At 39.3% G+C, this 27,626-nt stretch overlaps 1 protein-coding gene across 2 annotated transcripts in view; it reads left to right on the top strand.

Annotated features, from left to right (window-relative positions):
• LOC119225135 (CUB and sushi domain-containing protein 1-like) overlaps positions 1 to 27,626 on the top strand; it is a 282,822-nt gene that overhangs the window by 114,579 nt on the left and 140,617 nt on the right. For both annotated transcript variants that reach the window (XM_037482822.2, XM_037482815.2), the window contains exons 4-5: positions 23,836 to 24,030; positions 25,114 to 25,321. In XM_037482822.2, coding sequence (XP_037338719.2) covers positions 23,836 to 24,030; positions 25,114 to 25,321 — 403 coding nt within the window. The remainder of the gene's footprint in view (positions 1 to 23,835; positions 24,031 to 25,113; positions 25,322 to 27,626) is intronic.

Below are 27,626 nucleotides of genomic sequence, written 5' to 3'. Positions count from 1 at the left end.
GCTTTTGTCAGACAGAAAGCTGCGGCTCCTCTTATTAAGAATAGAGCAAAGGGATTTCTCCAAATCCTCCATCACACACCAATCCTCACAAACACTGTCACGCTTCAATGCTTCCCTCTGTTTCAACTTAGCTTGATCTAATCGAGCCCAGTGCATGACACACATGTACACACACGCACATAAACACGCAGGCGTGTGGTGCGGGAACGGTTAGCGGCTTTATTAATATTTCATGAATGCTGAAGGTGTTCTCTCTCTCTCTCTCTCTCTCTCTCTCTCTCCCTTCGTTGTGTCGCAAGGGTGAGTGTGTGAGTGTGTCTCGCTCTGGGCTTGATCGGATCGGAAATGGAAAAACATCTGTGGATGTTTTTTGCTGGTGGCTTTCAGCAGAGAGTGTGTTTGTCATACATGGGTCCGCAGGTAACACCATCCGGCGAAATTAAAATTAAACCTTTATTGTGTTGCACTCTTCATAGGAGCAGACTGGACAAAATAAGATAAGATAAAACTTTAATAAAGTGTTTGGGGAAATTAGGTCATCCCTGCCGCAAAAGCAGAGTGACAGAGGACATGTCAGTGCACCCACACAAGCAATAAAACTGTTTTAGATTAAACCTTAATAATAAGAAACAGAAAATAAGTTGTTGTGAATTCTGAAACATTTCAAGTAGGCTGTGGCGGTTGGAAATGTTATGGACAATATTAATTACTGAGGTGTATTTTCGTTTTAATTTTCTCCAGCATGTGCTGCTAACTAGTGGGGACAAAATGTTCCTTCCTGACGCTGAGCAGCTGTGATGTAGTTTTGTACATCAGACCACAGAGGTACAGTATATGAAATGATCACATGTGTTATTTAATTTAAGTTTTCAGAAAGAACATTATACATTGTAAAAAAGAGTATGCTACATAGCCTTTTAGTTTCAGGGTTTGTGATATCAAGATTTGGGTTCATAGTAGTACTGTATTAATTTAAAGGGAAGTAATTTTTAGTAACACCTTGTTGGTTTCACATCGACAGGAATCCCCTGTGAAAGTCCTGTGTTTGATGGACTTACCATCATGAGTTGGTGACTTTTGGAGTAGAGCGTGTACTCAACAAAATCCCATCAACAAAATGTTGCCTCTCCCGGCTCCTAAATGGTGGGATGAGCTCCCCAATTAAATCAGGACCTCAGAAAGTTTATACGTCTTCCAAAGCAAACTAAAAACACACCTCTACCGGCGATACCTTGATTAGGAAGCACTTTAGCAGCACTTAAGATGGCATTTATTTATGGCACTTAGGAGTTTGGCTGTCTTGAAGAAATTGTGCCGTCTTCATTCTTGTTGTTCTGGGTCTGTACCCTCTTGGTTGAATGCACTTATTGTAAGTGTCTTTGGATAAAAGTGCCCGCTAAATGAAATGTAATGTAATAGGAGGCCTGTGTCATCACTCTCTCAGATTATTTTATCTGGGTGTCTAGTAAGATTGCAGATGGGTTTAAATTGTAGTTACTTTAAAGTCTTCCACACCAAAATCACAGCATGTTTCATTTACGTCCCCTTCATTGGCGCTGGAAGGAGGGCGGGGCTTATCTCTGTAGCTTGTCTCTGTTATATCCCTGCTATCCACCATGGAAATAACCACTGTTTCTGCTCTGTACTTGTTCACACAAACGTCGGAACCGAAAAGGCCTTTGTGTTTGGGTTCATGAATGACTTGCTTCCCTTTTGGTGTGAACGTACCACTATGCGTTTCATGTGGACTTTAAAGGGGCCCTTGTTTCTTGGTATCAGATCAGAGGCGTGACAGGGCAATTAACGCCCGAACCAGCTCACATTTCACATTTTAACTCCTGTTTTTCCCTCTCGCTTCCTACTGTCTCTTGCTCTAGGCTTTTAGCATATGACATTTACTGTCAAAAGAGTATCTAAAAAACAAGATGGCACGTCATGTTATGTCATGTTACCTGCTTTGTTTTTCTTATTTTTCAAACAAACCTGAACCGTTGCTGCAGGAAATCAGATTGTATCATTTGAACCATTAAAAAAAAACTGCTACAGATCTTTTTTTTTAAAAGGAGAACATGACTCGTGTTTCAGAAACAATGGTTTAATGAGGAATTGCAAGTGCATCCGTTCATACTGTTTGCGTGAAAAGAGGCTTGTCCTACATGAGATTATGGCGTGTGTCTGTTTACTTTAATGTGTTGAGCATCATCCAGTGTGAGACTAGAGGGTCAAGCTAGTTCATGAGGGTCAAATAGACTTGCTCAGGCCCGAGGCTCAGCTCATTGGGAATTGAACTGGCAACCTTCAGGGTCACACAGACTGAATCCTTTCCTGGCCGTTCTAAACGATCTAGATAACGAGCCCGTTGGGACTTGATGAGTGTGTAGATTAGCATAAATTAACATAAATTAGAAAGGGAATTAATATTCTGTTCGGAAATCATCAGGCTATGTAGAGGGAAAGACTGAGAGAAAGAAAAAGAGTAGGAAACATGTACTGTTCTCTTCATGTGAAAATAAAATTACCACAGCTATTTTATCTTTAAACAATAAAATAAATGAACCCCAACATATTGAAGGCAGAACAATACAGGTAAGAGAGTCGAGACAGAAATGAGGCCATTCTGATGTCAAAGACAAATGAATGAATACTACTTGAACAGATTTTACTAAGACCTGATATATGTTTTGATCTGTTATTGAGCAGACTTGCGAGTGATGTAGAGACATTTTCTTTCTCTTATTTCTCTTCAGAGAGAATCACAATAAGAATATTGACCAGCAATTCTAAAGTATTATGGATATCTACCCTAGAACTCATTACTTAATATTCTATAACGTGTTATTATACACAACATCACAAGGTTGATTTTACAATTTTACAAGCCGATTATATCAAACGGCCCAGAAAAGGTACTCACTTTGATTTCCACTGTTTAGTGGACATGTCCTTTATGCTTGACTGAAGGCTGTATCGATGAGTGAAAAAGGCAACGAGAGAGAGGCAATGATATGCAAAACTGACTCTCCGCTCTCATAGCATTGATATCCAAGGAGTCGGGAGATTCTTGATTCAACTGTGGGCCAAAAAGGAAACACGGGAAGCCTAATGCCTCGTCTTCGCCTCGCTCCACTACAAACCCAAGGGAGCGATGCCAGGAATGTGATTCATGGACATATGCATGAACACTTCACCCATATCCCTACTGGGATATTCTTGTCCAGTCAGGCATAAGTTGGAAACACATTAATTGACCTTTGTTCTGGATTTTTTATCCGATTGCACTGTTTCACATGGATAATTGAAAGTTTTTCCGCTCTGATTGCTGTTTCTCTCCTTGAGTCAATGCAACACATTTTTCTTGTCACTACTGCAAAGGCCTACAAATTGCTGAACACTTAACACAACACATGCTTTCTTCTTTCTTTCGCTGAACAAAAAACACTTTTAATACTTTTTTTTTGCGGAATGATGCATACTATCCCTCAAAACAACCTAATAAGCAAAGCAGATCTATTGTATAAATGAGAACACTTAGTCAGAGTTGTTTTTGATTTACTGCAACTGTAAGAACCGTGAAAAATGATAGATATAGTTCAGGCTAGTGCTAGTAATGCACATTGAAATTGTGATTAGGGAAGAGGGTAATACCTGAGTTTCATACCTTTCAGGTATCTAAGAGTTTTGGCTGATTTACGCTACATCTACCCTATGAAACAAGCTCCAATAATATCATGCATTGTAGTGAATAATTCAAATAAATACTTTTCTGTAATGCAATGCTACAAATTAACATCGTTTTTTAGGTCCTTGTCAGGAAACTAGTGAAGTACCTGAACCAGTTTCCTTTGTTAATTACCCGGTGATTCATTGAATTGAATACACTAAACAAGCAAAATAGTTTTGAACGCCCATCTCTGGAAACGCTTATGAACCTGAAGCTTTGAGGCTGATGGACACACAGCGTGCAGCCCCAGAGCACCACCTCAGGGGAACTATTTTCTTTAAAGAAACCCACTATTCTCCAACACTACATTTTCAAATTAGCTCAACCACACTATTGCATTTCCAAAGTGGTTTATCTAATGGATTTAATTTCCTTTTGCATTCAAAATAATTGAATGCAAAATTCATTGTACTGTAAAATGTGTGCAACCCTCAACTATTTTTTAAAAGGTCCATTGCACAATTTGCACTTGACTGCCCCCTGTCCCTTGAGTCCCACAAAAGCCCTTATAATAAAGCAGACGTACATTATATGCACATTCAAGCATTTTAATGCTTGCCAAAATGATCATGATTCTCATAATTCAGGCGTAAAGCATATTTCAATCTAGCAAAGCAGACAAACAGCAAGCATATTTAATTTAATACAAAGAAATAAAGAGAATGTTCTGGTATTTACGTAAAAAGAAGAAATCCGATGTGTGGGGGCTATGGAAAAACTACCTCCGTACTTAATAAGAGACTATTTCATAGACAGGCTTTTGAAAAAGTTTTGAAAGGAGAAAATATCCAGGGTCTTCTTGAAAGGTGAGCAGCCGAGGGGAAAAAATCAAAAGAGGAAACAAAACACAAAGCATGGTGAGAGTACAAAAAGTGATGCATCAGGGCAATGGACATATTATGGAAATTCTCCTGGGATGTGATTCCAAATGATCTATGTGAATAGAGTTAATGATCAAGATATAAAAGGGAAGATAGCATGGGAGATGGGTGAATGAAGTCTGATATATGGAGTCCATAGAGACAACACTCAAAGTCTTGTTATTGAGAAAATGCTTTAAAGGTAAGAAACACTCAAGAATGGGAAGATAGAATAAAGCTTTGAAAGGTTAATGTATATTCAAAACATGAATGGGAATCTGAATCATGAGGATTGGGTACTGTGGGGTGGCAGGAGGGGGGGGGGCTACAAAAGAAAAAGAGAAAGACAGGAGTGTAGGTGAGATTGATGTTTTCCATCACCCCCCTGACTTCCTATTTATTTTTTCCAGCAATGGATGAATGATATGTGTTTGACTTTGCGTAAGTCTAGCCCTATGTTTGTGTACGCTGGCTCTTGTTTATGTGTGTGCGTGTCTGTGCTGTACGGCGTAGGTGTGCGGCTATCTCTGTGTTGTTTACGATAGCTGGAGTCATACCGTGAACAATAAGAATCGTTGATCATACATCAAAGACTTCACACACTACACTTCCCTAACACTCAAACGCATACACACATGTGAATGCTGCGTCTGAAGAAGAGGGGATAACGTTTTAAACATCACTTCGCGGTGTGCGTCTCTTAAAACATCTTCTAACCTAAAGTCTCCCCTACGGAAGCAAAACGGGTCCGAACCAACTTTCTGGGTACTCATCATGAAAAAATGTATGATTGCTGCACCTGGTTGGAAGCGTTAGAGTCCTGGCTACAATATGCAATGACCCATTTGAAAATACTGCCAACACAACTTAAGTCAGTGTCGTCTTAGTAAAATAAGTATACTATATAGTATGACCTCAAACCCTGTCTCCACCTCACATTTTGTCCGTGAGATTTTGCAACCACTACAAACATTCTCTACAGACAATCTGTCTGGTAACAAAATAATGTCTTAAGCAGAGCATAAAGTATCTTCGACTGACTGCCTACGGTTAGATTCACACAACTATTGCCACATAATACGATTTAGGGGGTTACATTCAAAGGCACCTGCGGAGAATGTAATGAAAGAGGTTGTAAGAGTTTTGTTCTAGCTGATCAGTCTTAACCACTTTTTGATCAGTAGCATTGCTTCAGTCTTTTTTCTTGACTGTGACAAATTGGCTGCCATGAATTACACTGCGTGTTGAAATATTCTGGCTGCTGTGACCTGGTGACAAATGAATTAGTTACAATCCTTTGACAGAAAAGAGACACGTTTCAGTCACTCCAACAAGGTCCAGTCACTTCTGACATTGCCCACTGAGCTGCTGACCCTTAGCTATAAAATTTAATTAACAGAAGATTGGGATGAGGATTTTTCGACCTGTCTACTGTGTTTGGTGTCACAGCGATGCAGTTCTGGCAGTACTGAAGTGCTCCTGGGCACTTCAGTACTGCCAGTGATTAACAACAGCACAGTCAGTGCCACCAGGCTTTGGATTCACCTAAGCTATTTACCTTAGGTACACAATGAATTGCATGTGATTTGCAATCCACTGAGCCATTGTGGTGCCTGGGCGGCCGGTCAGTCTGGCTGAAAAATAACCAGCAGCTAAAAAACAGGGCTGCAAATCAAAGGATATACACATTCCCTGGGTCAGACTAAATTTCATTGGAATAACCTTCAAAAAGGCCACAAAAACACCTCTGGATCACAAGAATAGTGAATATGAAGCTCTCAAGGAGAACCAGAGAAATAGATTAGTGTGCAACACATCGCTTAAAGAAATGGTTCATGAATTTTTCATTTTTTTGTACAGGTAAGAAAAATGTAGATTTGTTGGCATTTAAAGTCCACCGATTAATGTGTTCAATCCAATTACCTTCTGTAGTGGTAGCTCCGAGTATTTCTAAACATTTCAACCACTCCGATAAAAAACAACTACTGCTACTAAAAAAGAACTACTTTCTTCATGCAATTATACATAGTAAATGAAAATAAGGATATTTTTCACTTGGCCTAACTAAATTTGGCAGCTTGAGTTGATCAGAAGTTGCCGCTATCATTGCATTGGAGAAAACAAAATACATATTCAGTTCAGCCAAGAAAATGCAAAGAATAGGAATGCACCAAAGAAGGCCCAACTTGTTCTGCATGCATTACAGTCAGCAGGGAAAACATAAAATGTGCTTCTCAAGCAACGTTACTCTTTGAAGTAATAGTTGATTGCACTTGTTTATTTCCACTGACACATAGGTATACAAATGCACATTTATGGATTTTATTTAAATGCAAAATTTTGGTTTTCAAATAATATTTTCTTGAAAGTAAAGTACAATATTCATTTTACCAGTCTCCTTTGCAAAAGGAGCCAATGAAAAAAATAGAAAAACTAAATAAACACAAAGTAATTAATAAATTGCATAATTTTTTTCTACTAATTTTTTGGCATATGCATATTGTTTTTATAGACTTTAGGACGTTGGCAGACTACTGTTCCCAGGAGTAGCTACTTATGCATGTTTTTGTCCACTCAGTGTTATTGGATAGGTATGGATTGCACTGTTCTCATCTGTCGGATCTATTTAGAAATGTCATCTGCGGAGAAAGAAAGTGTGGGTTACAGAAAGTGTGGGTTTTAATTTACTCCGTTTGGTCGTATTTTTAGTCGTGTGTAGGTGCATGTGTATTATTTGGATGAGTGTGAAAGCTGGTGGCTTGGTGAGACAATTGTAATTATTCCTCCGCTGTTGTTTCACACGAGAACATCAAAAGTTTCTCTCCATTGCTTTCGCCTCACACATTCTCCCAGCGCTTCCTCTCTTTATTTCTTAAAGGTTCTAACTGCTCTTTTATTTTCTATACAACATTGTCTCCTGTCATTATCACCCAGCTTCTTACTCTAAATATTGTATGCACTGTTTTCTTGGTGTGTATTAAAATAACATGACTTTGTGGCAGATGTTTTTGGCTCCATGTTCCTGCTGTTGCTCTATCCGTCCTTTCTTCCCTCCTCCAGCCGTCCTTCACCCTCTGGTGAGAGATGGATGGATTGAACAAAGTGGTTAATGAATCAATGAATTATTTTGTATGTGCATGTGTGAAAGAGGGCAAGCAGGTGAGAGGGGTATAAAAAGTGTTTCTGCATGTGAAAATTGATAGAGTAATGAATGACTGTTACTGTCATGGCTAGTCACGCTGGAAAAGTTATCACATTTAACAGCTTGTGTGTTAGTGCTCAAATGTGAGTGTGTGTGTGTGTGTGTGTACAAAATGTGCCCCTCTGAATGTGCGTGTTTTGCACAGGTATGAATGGGCCATACAGAATGTGTGTTTATCCAAGTGTAAAAACCATTTTCCCTGGACTGAACACTATTTAAATGGAAATACTGTAAAATGTTATAAAAAGCTGTCATATATTTTAAAACCAAGGTGCGTTTAGCTTTGAGTAGCTGCATGTTTCAGCCTCACACTATTGATCTACTGAGATGATCTTGACTGCTGCAAGATACACACACATGTAGACAAAAGAAATCCAGCAATTTCATGGGAGGAAAACTGTGACGTCAGTAGTGTGGGGAATGGGTGCATTTCTGCTCTGGCTTTAATGCCTGAGACCAGTGTTGCCACAGTTAGTAATCAGACTACTGACTACTGATTACTCCTTTCAAAAGTAACTTAGCTACTTTGCGGATTACTTGATTTTAAAAGCAACTAATTTAGATTACAAGTTTCTTTATTAGTTACATTTTGAGTATTTGTCAGCCAAAGATGGAAATATCAAGGTGCCTTGTACACTCTGTGCTGGTGGCGACAAAGTGCTATCAAGCCAGTGTTTCCCTTCCGTTATAACAGCGGGGCGTGTGTGCGCATATGTCCGTATATGCGCACACACGTACCAGCGGACATCCATCCGCCCCGCCGTCAGGGTGCGTGCGGCCCGCCGGGTGACGGCCGCGCCGTCAACGACCGTGGCTTCACTCCCAGAGACGCAAGAATTCAAATATATATATATATATATATATTTGACTATTAATGACAAAATAGTAACGCACAGTGACTTGGACAAGTAACTTTAATCTGATTGCTGGTTTAGATTACTCGTTACTGAAAAACGTTACTAAGTAACGCGTTCCTGGCATCACTGCCTGGGACACACCACCCACAAAATTGCAAACAATATTTTCATGTCTACTGATTTTATACCAATTTGGAGTTCCTAACTAGTCTTTTTCAAAAGTACAGGTATTGATCTTTTTAGCCAGTTTCTGAAATTTGTATTTTCTAATCAAACTTTGCTTTAAATAGTCAGGTGAGTGGCTTCTCAGGCACCTTTAATGCACAATTGAATATATGATGTTTCTACTTTTCCCATTTACACTAAAGGCATCTTAAAGTGTACATTAAAACTTCCTAATGGCAATGTTTACATGCCTGTATGAATGATGATAAGTGCTCATGTCATACTGAATGTAAACATATCACTTACTAATTTGGTTCCTAAATAAGAGAAGGGAAACAATAATTCCATCCTCTTTTGATGCAAAAGTCCATTCTTTTATTGTTGCCAAAGCTGCGATGAGGCTTCAGCAGTCTGAGTCAGACAAATGTGCAATCATGAAAATTCCCCACAGCAGGAGTTTGGATCTCTAACTGTAGCTTTCTACAAAGGATCACTGGCTGAAACATGACTGTATTGTCTTTTTTTCTTGAGCACAGGTGATTTTATACATGGAGATGGCATGCGTTTAGTAGCTAGAGCAGCATGGCAGTATAAGATAAGGTTATGTGGCACTGCTGGATTGTTGTCTTGCTGGTCACGTGGGCAGTTTTATTCTCTCTGCACCATTAAGGAAACATGGCACATAACACACCTGCTCATGTCCCCACAACAATATCGATCTGAACTTTATAGGGATGGGTTCATACTTATGAGGAGTCAAATTGCTATAGCGTCCTTGCTACCGCTCAGTGTTCAAATTATTTAAAATATTAGAAGTGTACAATGTGGATGAGTCTTGTATGAGCCACAAGTAGTTTGTTTTCAGTATTCTGAGGCTCAGTTAAATTCTTTTAAACAAATGGTTATTTTCAGTGACAATTTTTATCATAAAAAGCACATTGAGTGGGCATACTTACCGTAATGTACTTGTGTCTGAATAAGAGATGGATTGCCCAGTCGACTCGACGTGGTGCAATGTGAGTAAAATCTTGGCTTGTCGGTGCATGTGTTTGCCACTTTTTTGTTGTTTTTTGGTTACAGTCTCAAGAACGACAAATGAATCCGAAAATCTTTATTGGCTGTGAAACTTCAGCATGTGTTAGTACTCCAGCATTCTGAAGCACAAACACACAAGGTAAAGCCTGGGAGCTTATGTGTGAACGAGGCCCTCCCTCCCCAACAGTCACCCATTTATCTTTTTAAATATGTTGGCGCACTAACACACAGACGGCTTAGTTCATGTGTGTTTGTTTCTGTTTGGGTTTGTATGTGTACAGAGTATGCGTGTGTTTGTTCGAGTATTCCAAAGATATCCCTAAAGGGGCTGTTTATTTCCCCAAAGCCAACATTTAGTGTTCCAGAAAACATGAGATGCCCACAAACTCTAACTGATTCAAAAATGAAGACACAAACACACACACTATTTCACTCACACATACAGGCACAGACACTCACAAGTGATGGTGTACACAGCATAACATTTCTATCTCCTACTTTATCTCTCTCTCCCACACAACAACTGAAATGCTCTAATTGAGGTGAGATGAAAGTGTTCCGGTTGATATATGGGAGGGTTTAACAGGGCTTACATTGTTTTTATGGGAAACACCCACGTAGGAACACACATGCACACGCATACAGGTGGGCAGAAAGAACCGGGAATCTGGGGGTAAGTAATGTTTTCACACACACACACACACACACACACACACACATAGCAGCTGGTCTGACAGAAACATCATAGTAACTTCCCGGCATTTGTGGAGCAGCATGGAATAGAAACCAGGGGGACAGATCACTAACTTTGTGTCAGCCACAACACAAATATTTGATTGTAAATGTTGTGTCTCAGGCGGTGTTCTGCTTGTAACTGGGAGTGTTGCCCATTGACATCACCATAAAAACTGCTGTAAGGTCTTTCTGAGAGGTGTTGGACTTGTCTAATGGCTGGCTAGCTCAAGTTATTTGGCCCACGGTTTGTTATTTCATTCTAGAAAAAAATGTAATGTTCGTGTATCACTGTCATGTCATGTTTTTATCTATATCAGCCACAAAAACAGTCTTACTGTTTCTACCATTTTCGTGTGGGCCATTTTGTCGTATTACTTTGCTATGTTTGTTTTTTTTCCCCACTGTATGAGCACAGATTTTGTCAAATGGACAGTGCCACATTCGGTTGCATAATGGGATGGGACCACTCCTGCTTGGACCAAGAGTTTGTGTTTTTCGCTGCTCATTTTTTTTTCATGTTTTGCTTATAAACAGAAGCTGCAGTTCTGGCGTCCTTTAGGTATTTCTTCCTTCTAGATCGTTAATGAACCACATTTAGTCTCAGATACAAAGTGCGGCTCATTAACTTTCAGGGAACAAAAGCCTGCAAGACATCTGCCCTCGACAAAGAGGCCTTGACACCCCTTAACAGGATTATACGGCTTATAGTATTCGTATAATATTTTCTCATCTAAGGAGAAATTTCAATCAGAGGCTCTGCCATTGCTCAAGATCATCTGGTCGTGTGGTTGAACATATTCAACATTCATCTCACTGATGAGACTGATATCGGTTGCCCTATGATGTTATTATCTTAAAGTGACTTTAAGTTCATTAGGTAACATATTCGTGGATATTTTCTAGTAGTTTTTAAAAACCTGAATCAACATACTTACAATAACAACTGTTTGAAAATGTAAAAACACGCCTGCCTGGCCAAGGCATCGAGTAGTTCTCCCTCTGTGGGACAATAGCTTCTCTCTGCTTTGATGACTTCAAGCCGCGCAGACTATACGTGCTTCGAGTGTATGTCTGTGCATGCGCCCCAACGATTAGCCCACGGCCGCCGCTCTGCAACAACATAAGAAGATCGTAGCAATCTGCTCCGCTTTGTTCCTTCTGTTGAGAAAAAACACATGTGTCTTCCTGAGGTTTCGGCCCAACTAACCGCACTTATTCTTGTCATGTCCAGGAAGCGGTGTTAATCAGGTTGTCTCGGGTTTCGTGATTTCCTGTTTTATTTTGAAAATTCAACATCCCCCCCTTTGTGCCGCTCGGATTGTCTGCATCTCCCTTTGTCCTGTGCCACTTCGTCTTGTCCCATGTAAGCGAACCAGTTTTTTGTACCTTGTCCAGGGTCGCCTTTGTTTTTCAGCCAAGTGTTTATTTTCTAGGTCCTTTTGTTCTTAGATTTATCATATGGCCTTTTTTTCCTCTACCAAGAGTGATTTTCAGTTGCTGCCTTTTTGTTAATAAACTTTGATTTCGAACATCGTCTCTGGAGTTGTGTATTTGGGTTCAGGGCCATTGTCCGGTCGTGACAATTCCAGCCCCTTCAACTGTGTATTTTGTTGTATTTCTTCTTTTTGGCATCAAACCAATAGGAGGTCTTTAGTATGTGCCGGTAATAGATGTATTTTTATTTATAAAATGTTCCATATATTCTTCTTCAATGTTCTTCTTTGCTATTTCAAACCAACATTCGAACGACTTCCTTACCTCAACGTTAGTGTCAACATGTTCCAAAGAGGTTCACAAGGCCGCTGTGTTCACATTTATTGTGTCGCACATGCGAGAAGTGTTGAGTTTGTATCAGCACCAGCTTTTACCCGTGCCGAATAGAAAACATTGGGGTTACCGCTGTGACATTGATGCCTGACTGACAGAATGGCTCCTGGAAAATGGTGATAAGTAAGCTAAATTACAAACGGAGTATTGCAGTGAAGCTGAACATCCAGGGACAGCATGTGAATGAATAAAGCAGAAACCCTGGTTTTGGGCTGCGAGGGATAAAACATTTATTGCATGTGCACAAATGCCAATATCACACATTTTGAGCGTAGAGTTTGAGTCAGCAGAATATGGCCGTCCACCCTCATTGTCGATTTAATCAATGTTGTACTGAACAATCTGTGTTCCTGCGGATTTGGGGTTCAATAGGAAGCAGTGCTATCTCAATGATGTGACCATTCATGCTTTATTGGCCTATGTAAGCATATTCTAGTTTCAGTGGCATGGTTGGTAGATGTTACTGACTTTGATTCTGTACGCTATTGGGAAATTGATTCGGCGTTAACAGTATTTGTAGCTTAATAGTTAGACGGATTGTAATCTTGTGATGTGCTCAGCAACCATTTTAGCATCAGCCTCCTACTGTATGTGGTGAACATAACAGACTCTGCCAAATAGGAGCCATAACACTGGTATCCTCCTTATAAGTGAAGTGGGCAGTTGTCTAAGTTTTGTATTGAGTATTTTTTTATAAAACGATGTGCATATGATAAAATAATGAGTCAATGTATTGTAGTTAATCTAAGATAAGTATCATTTTTCTCTGATTTTTCCGAAGGATTAATAATGCAGATGTTATGCCCTTTAAAAGTCACATTAGCTGAAGTCTCTGCCGTCCCTTGACATTCTGCTCATGCAATGCAGCAATAATAAAGAAAGGTAGGCGAAGGAATAATGATATGGCATTTTTAGCCATTATCACAATTTTCTGTCACTAAGTTACAACCCACTTCTGTGAATCCGAGGGCTGCTTAAATGGGAGCCCAGAACTGCCCTCAGATAATGTTCAGTGAAAGACTAGACCTTTACTTTCATGCCTTTAAACAATGTCCTCTTCATGTAAAATCCTATGTGTTGAGAGTAAGCTAAGTTATTTTATTACAACATTTGGGATGAAAGAATATGAAATACCAAATAGGTATTATCTTTAAGCCAGAACCACATGACTTAAAACAGTATGAACTGACCATGTTGAAAAATACAGGGATTTAGGGAAACATTATGTCCAATCTATGCTTTTATACCATTATTGGTTTTCTCCATGAGCTATGAAGCAGCCTCGTTTGCTTAAAATGGATTGTGTGTGTGTGTGTGTGTGTATGTTTTTGTATCTTTGTTTGTCAATTGTTTGCTATACGGGAATGGTTTTGACATTGAGTTTACCCACAATTCTGTGCTGCCTGAGGGACCATGAACTGTCACCTACCAAGGAAATTGACTGGTTTGCACTTATGCACACACATACACGCACACACACGCACACACACACACACACACGTATGAATGTATACGGACAGATGTAGACAGGAGCTAACATGTAACTGCTCACATGTGCATGCCAGAAGGCAGACTTGGGCATAATATATATGAGAGACAAATGCACAAGTCATAAACGCATTAGCACACATGACGACAAATTGATCCACACATACATACGGTGTGAAGAAAGGAAGACACAAACACACGTACAAGCCCATCCATCCATTGTGCACCGGGACTTGACAGATGTAGATGTGCCCAGAGGACGGCAGGACTAAATGAAGATGCATTACACAGTGTTTGTGTGACATTGTTTGTGAACGTGTGAGAGTGGTGCAAGAGGCGACAGGGACAGTAATGATAAATGCCCATTTTAACTAAGCAATGCACACTTGTGGACATGTTTTGTTCTATTAAATCCTCCTCTACTCTTTCATACAGTTTTCCTGACCTGCTTAATTTCGGTTTCTGTCATGTCTGTGGCTTCGTTTTGAACTTGTTTCATCTAATTGGGGGAAAACACCGGTGGACTCAGATACTTCAAACACAGAACACATTTCAAAGATATAGAATCTTTTACACGCAAGTCTGACTCATCACATAATTAGCGATGATGTATACAAGACAAAAAATACTTTTACTTTGCTATAGTGAATGCTTATATTATTATATTATATTGCATATATTGTTAATTTATTCATTTGTTTATTTGTTGTGTGTGTGTTTTAGCATAAGCGGTCTCACACATGTACTTATGTACGAGTTTTGATGAGGCATTTCCGATAATTCCTCCATGGTTTTGCCCGATGGCCCCTCTTACTATGGAAAGGCCCAGCAGATGACAGGAAGGAAACAAATTGAGCAGGAAGTGTTGGCTGTGCTCTTTGAAGAGGAAGAAAGCGAGGAGGAGCCTTAGGTGGTGGGGTGATGAATGAGACTGGCAATGGATGTGGTTTTAGAGATTTCAAGGATTTTTTGGCTAAATATGCTCTATAATGTCTTCTACCCCATGTTCCTCAAGACTGTGACAGTTAGATGTGGAGAGCTTCAGGCATTATATGAAATAGAGAGCAGGAACAGATGGACACACTCAGTGATGTTTGCTGACTTAGTGTACTTCTAGGCATTATATTATTTTTCATTTCAGTAAAGCATTTCTTAGCACTATTAAGTTGCTATGGTTGCTTTCCTATTATTATTACTAAATAGTTCATGTCTCGTGTACAGCATGAATTCGTCTTGAGTTAAAGCATAAAGCTACAGTATTTCTTGCAGAATTAATTATATTTATATTAATAAAATTGTTTTTTTTTACTTTGATGACCTAAGTAAGGTTTCTTTTTGCAACATTTGCAATAAAAATGTTGTGTGTGAAACCATCAGCCAGTTAATAATCACTTCAGTCATTTGGTTTGAAAGTGAAACTATGTTGAAAATGTAGTTCAAAGAAAATATAAAAATACAAGTAAAGCCATTAGTAAACATCAACCAAAAGTGAAGCCATTCACCATTACTGAAGTTGCAGAGACTGTCCCAGATAAAAACCATTACATACAGTACCAATACGGTGCTATAGATGTTTTTTAGAGCTTGTGGTATTTTGTGTTGTGTAATACGGAGGGGGATATTTAGTTTATTGTATTTAGTTGTCCCATTGCAACACTCTGCAGCCTAAGGCTAGTTCACTGTTTCCATAGTAACCACATTCCAGGAGCACAATTTTCAAAATGGTCTTTACGCTATTGTATATGCCATTTAAAGAACTCTCAACTAAACTGCTGCTCAAAACTTGTTGGAAGTACTAACTGTGTGTAACTGCTATCATTCCACTGTGTCAGCTGCAGCAAAAAGCTCTGAAGCTTTTGAAGGAAATGTGTAAAGATTTCTTTTTTCAGCGATGATATTCTTTGAATCAGTGTAGTATGCACCACTGGTACAACAAAATATTCATTAAAAAGTTACGTGCATTTATTCTGAAGTTCTGAAGAACAACAATAGAAAGGAGAAGAACTAAAAACAATGTAATGTTTGGAATATTTTAATCCATGTCCATGATCTGTGGGGACATTGTTTTAACTGGTTTCATAATACCTCCATAATACCAGTCAGTGAGACCTTCATCTCAGCCGCATGTGTTCACAGGTTCATTTAAGGCTTTATTGCAACAAAACCAAAGTGGTGATTATCGGCCTTGAACGTGCTTATGGCCAACGTTTACTGCTTGGCACACTAGCAATAACCTACTGGTGAGAAGCAAGAACTATTATTGAACTGGATCCACAGAATGAAATCATCCGCTGCTCTAGGTTGTACTGCTATATTGTCCTAGAATCTTCCTCCTTTTTTCTATTCCAGAAGATGCTGAGTACAGCAAAGCTCTCATGTCTCCCAAACCAATTGCCATCTGCTTTTTTAAAAGCTGTCGACATTATCATATTTCCACACATTTAAATTTTACATCAGTGGTGCGAATCCCTTAAAAACTGACTTTGAAATTCAGGCACTTAAAAGTCAACACTTTATGTATATCATTCCATGTGACCTGTAAAATGAAAAGGCAGTTACTCACACGTCATCTCCACAGGCAGAAAATATATTGGCCCAGCAAGATCTGAAAAGGTCTTTAGTCAGGAATACTGCTCAACTACCAACCCTCAAAACTTAAGAGAAGTGGTGATCAGTGGCCACAATCATTTAAATTGATCACCCAAAGCTTTGTAAGTCCTGAGAGGGAGTACATTGAAACTCCCATTGTCATTGAACAGGTGGAACGCACAACAGCTCAAGACACAAGAGGGAGCAGGGTTGAGCCGGAGAGGGGAGGAGGACGGTTTAAAAAAACCCCCTGAAATACAAACCGTCACTGACGTGAATAGGTCGACACCAACAACACGAGCGAGGGTTTGCTTATCCGGGCAAATGTTAGTAGGCCCGTGTTCGCTTTCCCAGGCCCGTTGGTAAATACTGGAGCCGTTCATTCTGCCGCTCCTGGTCTTCGTAGCGTTTGCCATCACAGCTCGGGAATGTTGGGCATAAGCATCGAGCGTTGCTTGGTTCCGTAGCCGAGCTGGAAAGGCTAAGCAGAGCTAGTGTTTAACAGACTGTGGCTGCTACAGTGATTACTCTGTTTAGCTGGTGATTGATTAGAAGCGCTGCTGGAAATGTCACTTGCCCTGCTAATATATTTTCACAGGGGGAACATGGAGTGTTGATATATTTGAATGCATTTCCTCTAAGAACGCAGGACAGAAATGTAACTGGGTACGATTTAAATGCGCTTTAGGTCTCAGCGTAATTTTGCAGAATGGAGAGTTGCATGTAGATAGAATGTGTTTTTCTAGTTCAGCGGTATTTGGTATTACACACAACCAAGTTGCAATTCATTGACTTGGGATTCTACAAGCCCGGATTCATTAGGTTGTGTTTTTTTGCACGGTTTCCTCTTTGTTGTAGAACAAAGTGAGGTCTATACTCTGATTGTCCTCATTCATTTGTTATTGCTGTGAATAAATACTGGAAATATCACTGGCTGGCGCACTTGAAAGAAAAATCCAGCATTCAAAATTATCAAGCATATTTCAGATATGTTGTTCTCATTATCTTGGACAGTGCAGTCACTATTTTAGATAATAAACCCAATGAATGCAGGATTGAAAGCTCTGCTTTTTCCTATCATTGGGACGTACTGTGCCGCATGCTGCTTTGAATATAAACTGAATGAACTGTAAGCACATAGCGTTTGTTTGAGCTTTGTCAAAGTAAATATCTCTTAGTGTCCCTGTGCCTAAATGCTGTTTGCTCGAAAACTTACTTGCGAGAGCCTGATGGATGGGTTTATATGATTGGAAAGCTTACTTTAGATGCCAAAACAAATTAGGGCACAACACATACTGGTTTACGATGAGTTGTTGATGCTTAGTAGTGTACAATTGTAGGTTTTATTTTTTGTTGCGAAATGAAATAATTACTGTCGTTTGCAGTAAAAAAAAAATAGCACAGCATACATCCAAAACCTGTTTAACCTAATTTGCGCAATTGGATTTTTTTTAAAGTAATTATTAACAGGGAAGCCATTGCCAGCCTTGTAACCTCTCTCACATATACATCCCCACTTGAAAGCTCCCCTTGAGTAATTCATCACCATGTTAAAGCTAACTGCTTTGGCCGGAGACCAACACATTTGGTAACATTCTTTAAAGGGGCGCTAACCTAAAAGTCAATGCTCTTATTTCACATTTAGCCAAGAAAACAGTGAAAATCAATTTAGGGGGCTCAAGGGATGGAAGCAGAAGATGTGCTCAGAAGATGTAATAGCCACTGTAGTGTACAGTATATGATCAGCTGCTGGAAATGTTGTGTTAACTGTTAACTGACAAAATAAAACTAGGGACACACAGCAGGAGATGAGGGTCTCCTGTTCTTCTTTGGCCTTAGATCACGGTTTTCAGACGGCCCACTTAGAGTTCAGTTGTTCTTATGTTCAATGCGTCAGTGAAGCTGCTGATACATTTGCACCGTGGGAGCACTTGCATTACTGTGGAGTAATTTAGCTCTGAGGCTTTGGCATCTTTCCAACAGCAATTACGAGAGGAATCACATAGATGAGTATGGCAATTGCCGTGTGTTAATACATGTACATCATGGAAACCGAGTACAGGTGTTGACGGCCCATGGATTGCGCCCATTGAAAAAGGCCTCCATTGTGAACTCAGTTGATCTGTTAATGTGAAGTGATTTGGACTCAAAGGGATGGATAATGGGCACGTAAAATGATTTAGTATTTATTTATTATTACTAATCAATGCTTTTGGTGCAAGAACGAGTTACTTGTAGAATGTTTTCTTTTTCTTTTGCATTTTATCAACTAGATTTTTGTGTTAAGCTGCCTTCAATAAAGTTTGAAAAGTTCACTAAACTTCCAAAAGTTGAATCACTCTATAAGATGAATTCTCCCACACACATTTCTAATGCTAACATCTGTCCAAATCCCTGTTTGGCAATTTGTGCACACGGTCTGACATTTGTTCTGGTTACGCTTGGTTTTAACTATTCAGCCCTCTGGAAACCCAACTAGAACCTTTTTTTGGCTAGGTTTGAGGAGCTAGATTTGACAAAACATCTGTCCCAGTTTTGGCTTGTGGCAAGTTACATGCTCTGGATACAAATATAGTTCAATCCAGTTGTTTTTGTTTCTGTCAGGTAATTATGGGGTCATCTTCAACTTGCATCCCATGTCTTTACAACGAGGGAAAAGCACAAACAACAGCACTTACACAATCTTTTTGAATTTATACTAAATGGATGATCACCTAATAAAACCACAAATACATTTTCCAATAATCATCCAATGCAAACAAATTCGCAATGGATGTATTTAGAATGGATTAACTTAATTATATTATGTTTGTCCATCCCTAGTGCATTGCATTTAAATCACAGGGGCAAATCTAGAGGTTATGATGGTTGGCTTTTATCCAGTAGCATCTGCTTTAGTGCATCAATAACAGATGCAAGGAGCTGTTTGGTTTGCTATTTTTAGTGCATAATTAGAACATATGCACCACTGTATACTTATACTGTAGGAGAGAGCATGGTAGAGGTAGTGCAGAGTACCTTGCTAAAGAAACTTTTCCCCAGTGTATGTTTTTGATATGACCGATAAATACATACATGTTCAATACACACATTTCTATTTGAACAATCTGACAAGAAATTGTCTTAGATTTGATGTTCATCTTGATCTGTTTGAGTTATTTTCTCTTGCATTCACCAAACTATCAATGCGAGCGCCAGTGCTGCTTGATTTCAATGTTGTCACTTTTCTTCCACTACTTACTTCTGTATCACTGAGTTATAGCCACACACCGCCCTGCCTTAAGGCTGTGAAGGGCGGGAAGGTACAACTGCAACACAAGAGCACCATCACTCGCACTCGAAATAGACACAAACACACAGCCATGCCTAAACAAACAAATATAGGAAGTTACTCCAATGATGGTGGCTGGTGCAAGTGAAAAAAGTAAAAAGATCTCACTCAATGAATGAGAAGCCAAATGGAGATCGTGTTCGCAGAGTTAAGCTTTCCTCACTAACAAATGCATCAACAGCACAATCCCACTTCCAACATGTATATAACAAATAACATCACCTCGTCAGGGCCCCTACCTTTCAAACTTCGACCCCTCTAACGTCGGTTTTGAACCTGGCAGGAATTCATCGACACAAAATCGTGCCCACTCGTAACATGAATTGTGTCTTTTTAGGGTAAACTTCTGAAAATTAAGTTTAGGCAAAAAAAACACCTTGCTAGTTTGAGGAATAGCGTACCTGACAGTTACTTGACTGATGAACCGTCAGCATTTTAGTGTAAGACCAGATTTCTATCTAAGGAAACACATGGCTGTCTACAGAGTCACTGTGACTATATTTATAGACTACACTGTAGCAGTGAAGTTACTGAAGTAAAGAGCAGGGCTGTATAATAGTAATATAGATAGATAATTCTGAATGAATAATACATTAAATTAAATGAAGTTGTACTTGTAAGAAGCTTTTGATTTCAAAATATATCATTTTGCTTCTTAGTATTCTAGGTTGTAAATGTTTTCAGTAACAATAAAATGTGTATGTTTTACATCAGTGTTTGGAACATTGAATACGCACCAAATCAGCTGTAATGAGGTAATGAGGACTGCGATGTCCTCCGTGCTCATCATGAACAAACAGCAGTTACATTTACACATCCCGCCACGTTGAATATTCAGCTTTAATACATGCTTTTTTTTAAATAACCCCAAATGACCCTGATTTGCAATTTGTTAGAATAAAGTTAAAACACAGGAGTCATCCAATATTAAGTAATCAAAGTGATTATGTTCCTGAATACAATTTCGAGCGGCTAATATGAACTTTCACTTTTTAACATGAGGTTACAGCTAAAATTGTACAAAGCAAATGTGTGTAGTGCTGATTAAAACAATGCAAACAAATCAATGTACTGTGTGCACAAAGCCAGGATTACTCTCTCCATCTACCTCGGTAATATGTTCCGGTAACTGGAGAAAATTCTCATTTTTATTATTGATGGAATCATAAAAGCAGCAATTTGTCAGTTGTTATCTAAATTTGTTGTGACAATAACTCCCCACTACTATAGTGCGCTAAACACTGAAGACAAGAGTCAACAATTAGGTGGGAGGGAGACAAAAATGTGTAACAACCACATTTACTGCAGCTTATGTTTGAAATTTTCTTAGCATAGCATGAGTGTGTCCCCCTTAGTCCCACTTATACATACAGTACAGCCCATATAGTAAACTGTTATTGTAAGATTATCATTTATTTCTAGACAGGAAAACATTCATGTTTGGACACTGTTTTATTTGATTTAATCCAAATATTTCCTTTCTATAGTTTGTTTATTTGTAACTTATTTATAGGAACAATAGGTTTCTATCTAAGTTCATGTGGCCCAAAAACTAAGCAAAAAACCTGCTATTCCGGGGACTATTCTATTGTCATCAAATTTATATATACAGTGTCACAGTTTGGGTTCTTGTCTTAGTTCAATATCTCTTGTGTCCCTGGGTAACTTCACTTCCTGCCTTGTCCTGTCTTCCCCTGTGATTGTCTGCCGTGCCTGATCGTTTCCACCTGTGTCCAATCACCTGCACCTCCCTTGTGTATTTAAGCCCTGTGAGTCTCTTGTCTTGTGTGGCGTCATTACATGTCGACGTTCTGGGTCGTGTCAAGTAAGTCTGTTTGTGTTTTCAAAGTCCAGGTCCCTGTTTTTTTTTGTCTGTTTTGTTTTCGCCTCCTTCCGATCCTTTTTTGGTTAGAGTGATTTTGATTTCGAGTTTTTGACTATTAAAGTCCTTTTATTTTTTCATTACTCCGCGTCTGAGTCCTCCCTCCTTGCCCTCTCACCCGCGCTCTGACATACAGCCATTGCCCTCAACTTACAGTAGGAGGTCTTCTACAAATAGCTAATATACGTTTAATATACTGTACCTCACATCCATTCCACTATAGGATGGATGTGAAAAATGCCCTGTTAAATTAGCTGGATACTGACAGCACAGTACCTTTTGATATCAGTCTGAGGGAATACTCTTGTGTACCAAGCTGCTTTACCTGGTCCAAAACGCTGACATGAGTTTTTTAATTTAAATCTTGCTTTTTTCTGTTGCTTATCTCATCCTCTCTCTTTCTCTTTCTTTCTTCTTCTTCTTCCTCTCACTCAGTCAGTGTTTTTCGCACTGTGGAATTCGAATGGGTCTCTCACCTTTGTAAAACAAAACAGGCAGCATGTTTTCACACAGGACGGCATAGTCAGCCTCTGATTCATGATTTCAGACAGTCCAAATAATGAGTCAATTAGTGTAAATTATACATGTTTAGGACCCACTGTAATTAGTTGACCTCTCTCTTTTCCTGTCTGACTGCAGTCTTCATCCTTCCCCTTTGCCATCTCCTCCTCCTCCCTCCATCATTCTGTCATTGCTCGTCTTCCCCTCTCTCCATTCTCCTCTCTCCTGTATCTCTACATCATTTTTTTTCTCCACTTTTTCTTCTTCTTTGTCGTCCTCTCACGCCACATCCCTCCCACTTTCTCGCTGTCCTAGTTATCAGGGTCTCATGGTGAAGCTTTGTCTAATTACCATGCTAGCGTTTAATTGGAACAGCATCCACAAACACACAGATTGACTGAACACGCCTTACTTGTAGACACACTGCAATGTGCATGCACATACGCGCACACATACAAATTAGCCATTTGGATACACATTACGTGCATAAAGTACAAACCCAGTAAGTTAACATGCTCCAGTTATACAAATACACACAACACACACAATGTACACCGGGGTCAGATACTTTGGAGTTCATCCAGGCTTCAGTGTGCTGATGCCCCTTCTGTGGATCTAAGGCGTGTTGGCAACGGTCGCAGATTGATACGGGCCTGGTTATACCGTGAGCTGCCTGTAGCTGCTCCCGCTGTAGAGCTGTGTCATGTAGGAACTGGCAACAACATATGCACATTGACCAAGAACAGATGCTAGCTAGACATCCTGATACCACACAGTCCCTTTCAGAGAGTTTAAGGTACCCAGAAATCCAAAGAGTCATGTGTTGTTATTCCATGGTCAGTATTTGATCAGTTCCCACTGTAAATAAGACTGATTCATTCACATTGTTAATAGTTAAGTGGATAGATTTGAATGATATTCAGTTTTGTATGAATCATAAAATATTTCATAATTCAAGAGATGTTTTTCAAAATCATTTTGAGTAAGGCCACATATCAATGGATCTTAACCCGAGGACCATTGGAAAACACTCACTACTTTCTATGCTTTTTTTCTTCAGAAATTACATTGCAATACATGTCATTTAGCTGACACTTTTATCCAAAGAGACTTATAATAAGTGCATTCCAACCATACAAACCCAGAAGAACCAAGAAAGAGCAATTTCATCAAATAAGCCGATTTATAACTTGCTATAGATAAATGAGACATAAGTACAATTTAATACTATAATTTGTTTTGTGTTTTTTAGTCGAGGTATAGTCTGAAGAGGTGTGTCATCAGAGAGCTCGTTCCGCCATTTAGGAGCAAGGACAGCAAAGACTTGTGATCTTGTCGAGAATATTAGATAGTTTTAGCTCTTCTGGTACGCGAAAATATTTAAACAAAACGTTCAAAGAAGCTAAAATCAGTCTTTGATTGAACATGTTGTAAGCTCACAGACATATGCAACTTGGGATGTTCGATGAAAATATCAATATCTCTCTATATATATATCTATTAGAGATGTCAAAATGAACACGTTAATCTATGCGATAATTTTGGCCGAGATTCATGCCATAAAATATTTGAACGCAACTTGGACACAGAAACGAAACCGGAAATAAGTTTAATTTTCTTCGTTTTCTTCTTTCTGTTTCAGTCTTGCCCAGCCACACATGTGGCACGCCGGGCCTCATCCCAAACGGGGTCATTCATGGATCGCGGTACAACATGGGGGACAAGATACGATACAGCTGTGAGTCCGGTTTTGTGTTGGAAGGACACAGTATCCTCACGTGTATTGTTTCAGCTGGCAGTGGAGCACAGTGGGACTTCCCGTCACCATTCTGTAGAGGTAAGATGTTTTATTTATTTTTTCTTTCTTCACGTGTTCCCTTCAGGCGTTATGTCTGTGTTATTTTTGTCTTTTTTGCTTTCTTTTCTTTCTTCTCTCTTTTCTGGAAGCCATATGAGCTTGTCCCTGCAATAGATACTTTATATGATATGCACGACCCAACACACTGTATTTGAAATGTATTACTAGATATCCCTGATGATAAACAAGTAAAAGCAGGATAAAACCATAAGGAAAATAAACAATTGGTTGAGTCATGAGAATTGAATGACCTTAACGTGAGGTCACAGGCCGGAGGTGGATGAAAGCCCCAATGTATTGATTACTTTTTTACAGCACCACTTAACGAACCCTCGTATGAACCAGATGGAGCACACAATCCTCAAGCAAGCCTTTGTGATGGTTTATTAGTCCACTTGCTAGAACAGTTATGTCCATTACGTCTTCCGATAAATCACTGCACAATGTTGTGCTTTTCTGAGGCTTTATTTAAATTAGATTTTTCTTAAAACATCATATTTCTTTTTTTCTCAATAATTACTTTGCTTAAACGTTTGCCGATGTCCCAATGATTTATTAATGGAGATGTAACTATTATAGAATTGATGATGAGGAAGAAAATTGCAATTGTATTGTTTTTTTTAAGAAACTGCATGCAATTTGCCCTGCTACATCCACTACAATTATGTTATGTTGTGATAATTCACAAAAGTGTATATATATATATATATATATATGCATGTGGAAAAAATACAGAAAATTACGGAAAAAATATAGCTATTGATTATACCATATACAAAAAGAATCACCAATTAATTAAAACATCCTTTCTAACAGAATAAACGCAATCAATAATTTTACAAATGAAAATCTGATCAGTAGACAGTTCAAATTAATGCATGCATTCAAAATGAATATTATGAATGGGAAATTCAACTCTTTTCATTAATAAATGACAATCAAGCAACTGGTAGAGAATTAATCCGACCCAAGAGAGAATATACCAAAACCCACAGTCTTTAATCTGAAAAGCTACCTGGAGAGCTGTTATCTCATTCTTTGTTCTGCTCCCTTTCTCTGCAGCGGAGGGAGCGTGTGGCGGTACGTTGCGAGGCACCGCGGGTTCAATAGCCAGCCCTGGGTACCCTGCAGAGTATGACAACAACCTGGACTGCACGTGGTCCGTCCTGTCGGAACCCGGGGATACCATAGCTCTCGTCTTTAACGACTTCTTATTAGAGGACAAGTATGACTTCCTGGAAATCAGCGGGACAGAGGCACCGAGCATATGGTGAGAAACACGTCGTTAGCAGACTAGTGGATAAAAACTTGTGTCGGAGGGCACACAAGTCGTTGTGAAAATCAGCAGGAGTGACACACCACATGCTGAGTTGGACACACACACACACACACACACACAGACACTCACCACTGACACTTGAGAGGTTAAAAAGCATGAACTCAGAGCTACAGGACAACAAACACATGCAGAAATCAAGAGCCACGTTCTGTGAATCAGGTGGTGACAAATGAACCTACTCTCCAAGAATTAGAAGCCTGGAGGCATTTTCTTTTTGTGAGCTGACTTGTTTCCATTAAAGAGAACAGTTCTTGTTTTCACTTTTCCTCTAGCGTGTATTTTTGAAGGGGGGGGGGGGTGTGTTAACAGGACTAAGGATGTTGTTCAGCGACAAAGATACTACAACTGATTTAGTAGCTGCACAGGAGCCCTGTTGATTTTCCTGTTTTATTCAAATCCCACAGGGAAGGTAATACATTGTTGTTTTCACTTGCATTTTCAGTGGTCACATCTGAAAATGCTCACAATGTTGAACCAGAACCACTCTGTGTTTTTATATGAAGATATTTATAGAATGCAACACATGCTAGTAAAGGTTTAGGTGAGTTTTTGCACAGCTGTTAGACATGCAGGTGTTTTGCTCTTACGAGAGGGGAGAAGCGGTTTGGCCTCCCTCACTATTAACAGCACACATGCCTGCGAGCCAAGGCTGCTCAGAAATCAAAGGTAGTAGAAATCCTTGATTCCAGTGTGTCATGCATTTGGTTAAAAACAAACATACATATTGGAGAAAAATAAATGCGACTAGAGTTATTCTATTCTAACTGTCATTGTTATCCACCTTTGCGTAACAACTTTTAAGGGATACAAAAAGTAAGAAATATTATATATTATACTTTTTGCTGCTTCCAATGAATTATGATTTTCTAGAATGTGGAATTATTTGTAATAAGTCTTTGAAATTCTTTGTAAGACAGTTTTGAATTACTGCACATTAAGAAATAATTTGCAAAACTGCACAACAAGGATTTGGCATTTTCAATTGGCTATATCATTTTAAAATCTTGGTGTTTATTCATTTCAACCCCTACCATGTACATATGATTTCTAAACTGCCCCCCGCTTTAAAAGTTCCCCTGACTTCAACCGATAGATGACATTGTCTTCCATGTAAGGAAATTGTTCATGATTGTGGCCCAACTTGCAGAAGGAAGCAGCATGATCGGTCGACAGATAAATAAGTGAAGGATAACCCCAGTTGGAAACAAAAGGAATGGGGAATAATTGCATGTTTAGTCCTGTCACCAGCAGAGCGGTAGACATCAGCCACGGCGGCGTCCTGCTACCACGTGCGTGTCAGTGTCAGGTCTTAAGTGGCCCTCCGGCTGTGTGAGCTGTTGATCTTTTCTCTGGGCTCTGACAGATTACACACACTCAAGTTTGCACACAGCTACACACATAGCTTGTCTCAGTCGGTGCGAGATCCAAGGACCGCTGTCAATCCCCCCTCTGCAATGCAGCGGGAGGATACAGAGCACACCCAAGGTGTTGTCACAAGGAGATCGGTGACTGCAGCAACTGGAGCGTTTTGATGCGTCGCCTGTGATTCATTTGTTGGGAGATTCATTTAAATAATGTGAAGCGGAGTTGTATTTAATTTGGCAGATAAATACCGCAGTAGTGTTGCGTTATATGAACTTTATTCAATTCTTTGTGGAAATTATTTTGCATCTCATACTAAGTTCAACAAGGGAAACTTATTTTAACACAAAAATAAATATGATTGATGTGTGGACACCATAAGTCACTGAGATGCTTTTTATTTTTACTGATTGAAAGAGTATGTGACAATAAGCTAAATAGGTTTCTACAACTTTTCTGATACTAAACCTTTTTGTTCCAAAAGTGGAATTAGGAGATGAAAGACATTTACACGGAGGTATGTGGGCAGGTCATTGTGAAAATGATCGACACCTGACAAAACCTTTGGGACAGGTTCTTCCTGTTTACCGTGAGCTTTTTCTGATTGGCTGTCCGAAAAGCAATTTCCTGTTTTATGTTCCTGTCCGCTAGCAAGCAGTTTGAATGTCAGGTTGGCTGGTTGTTGCACACAGACACACACACACACACACAAGAAAACACAATCAAAGACACACATTTATATAAATGATTGGGCCTGATTGATTTGACTTTTAACCTGCTGACAAAGTGAGGATTTGATTCCTGAACAGTCACATGTCCACATCATCTTATGTCAAACATTTTTTGTTTTACTTTGTTAAACTCAAAGTGGTCC

This window comes from Pungitius pungitius, chromosome 4, assembly GCF_949316345.1.
Source record: "Pungitius pungitius chromosome 4, fPunPun2.1, whole genome shotgun sequence".
NCBI classification, from domain to species: Eukaryota; Metazoa; Chordata; class Actinopteri; order Perciformes; family Gasterosteidae; genus Pungitius; species Pungitius pungitius.
Note: the sequence above shows the minus strand (reverse complement) of the source record. Positions and strands in the feature narration are given on the sequence as shown.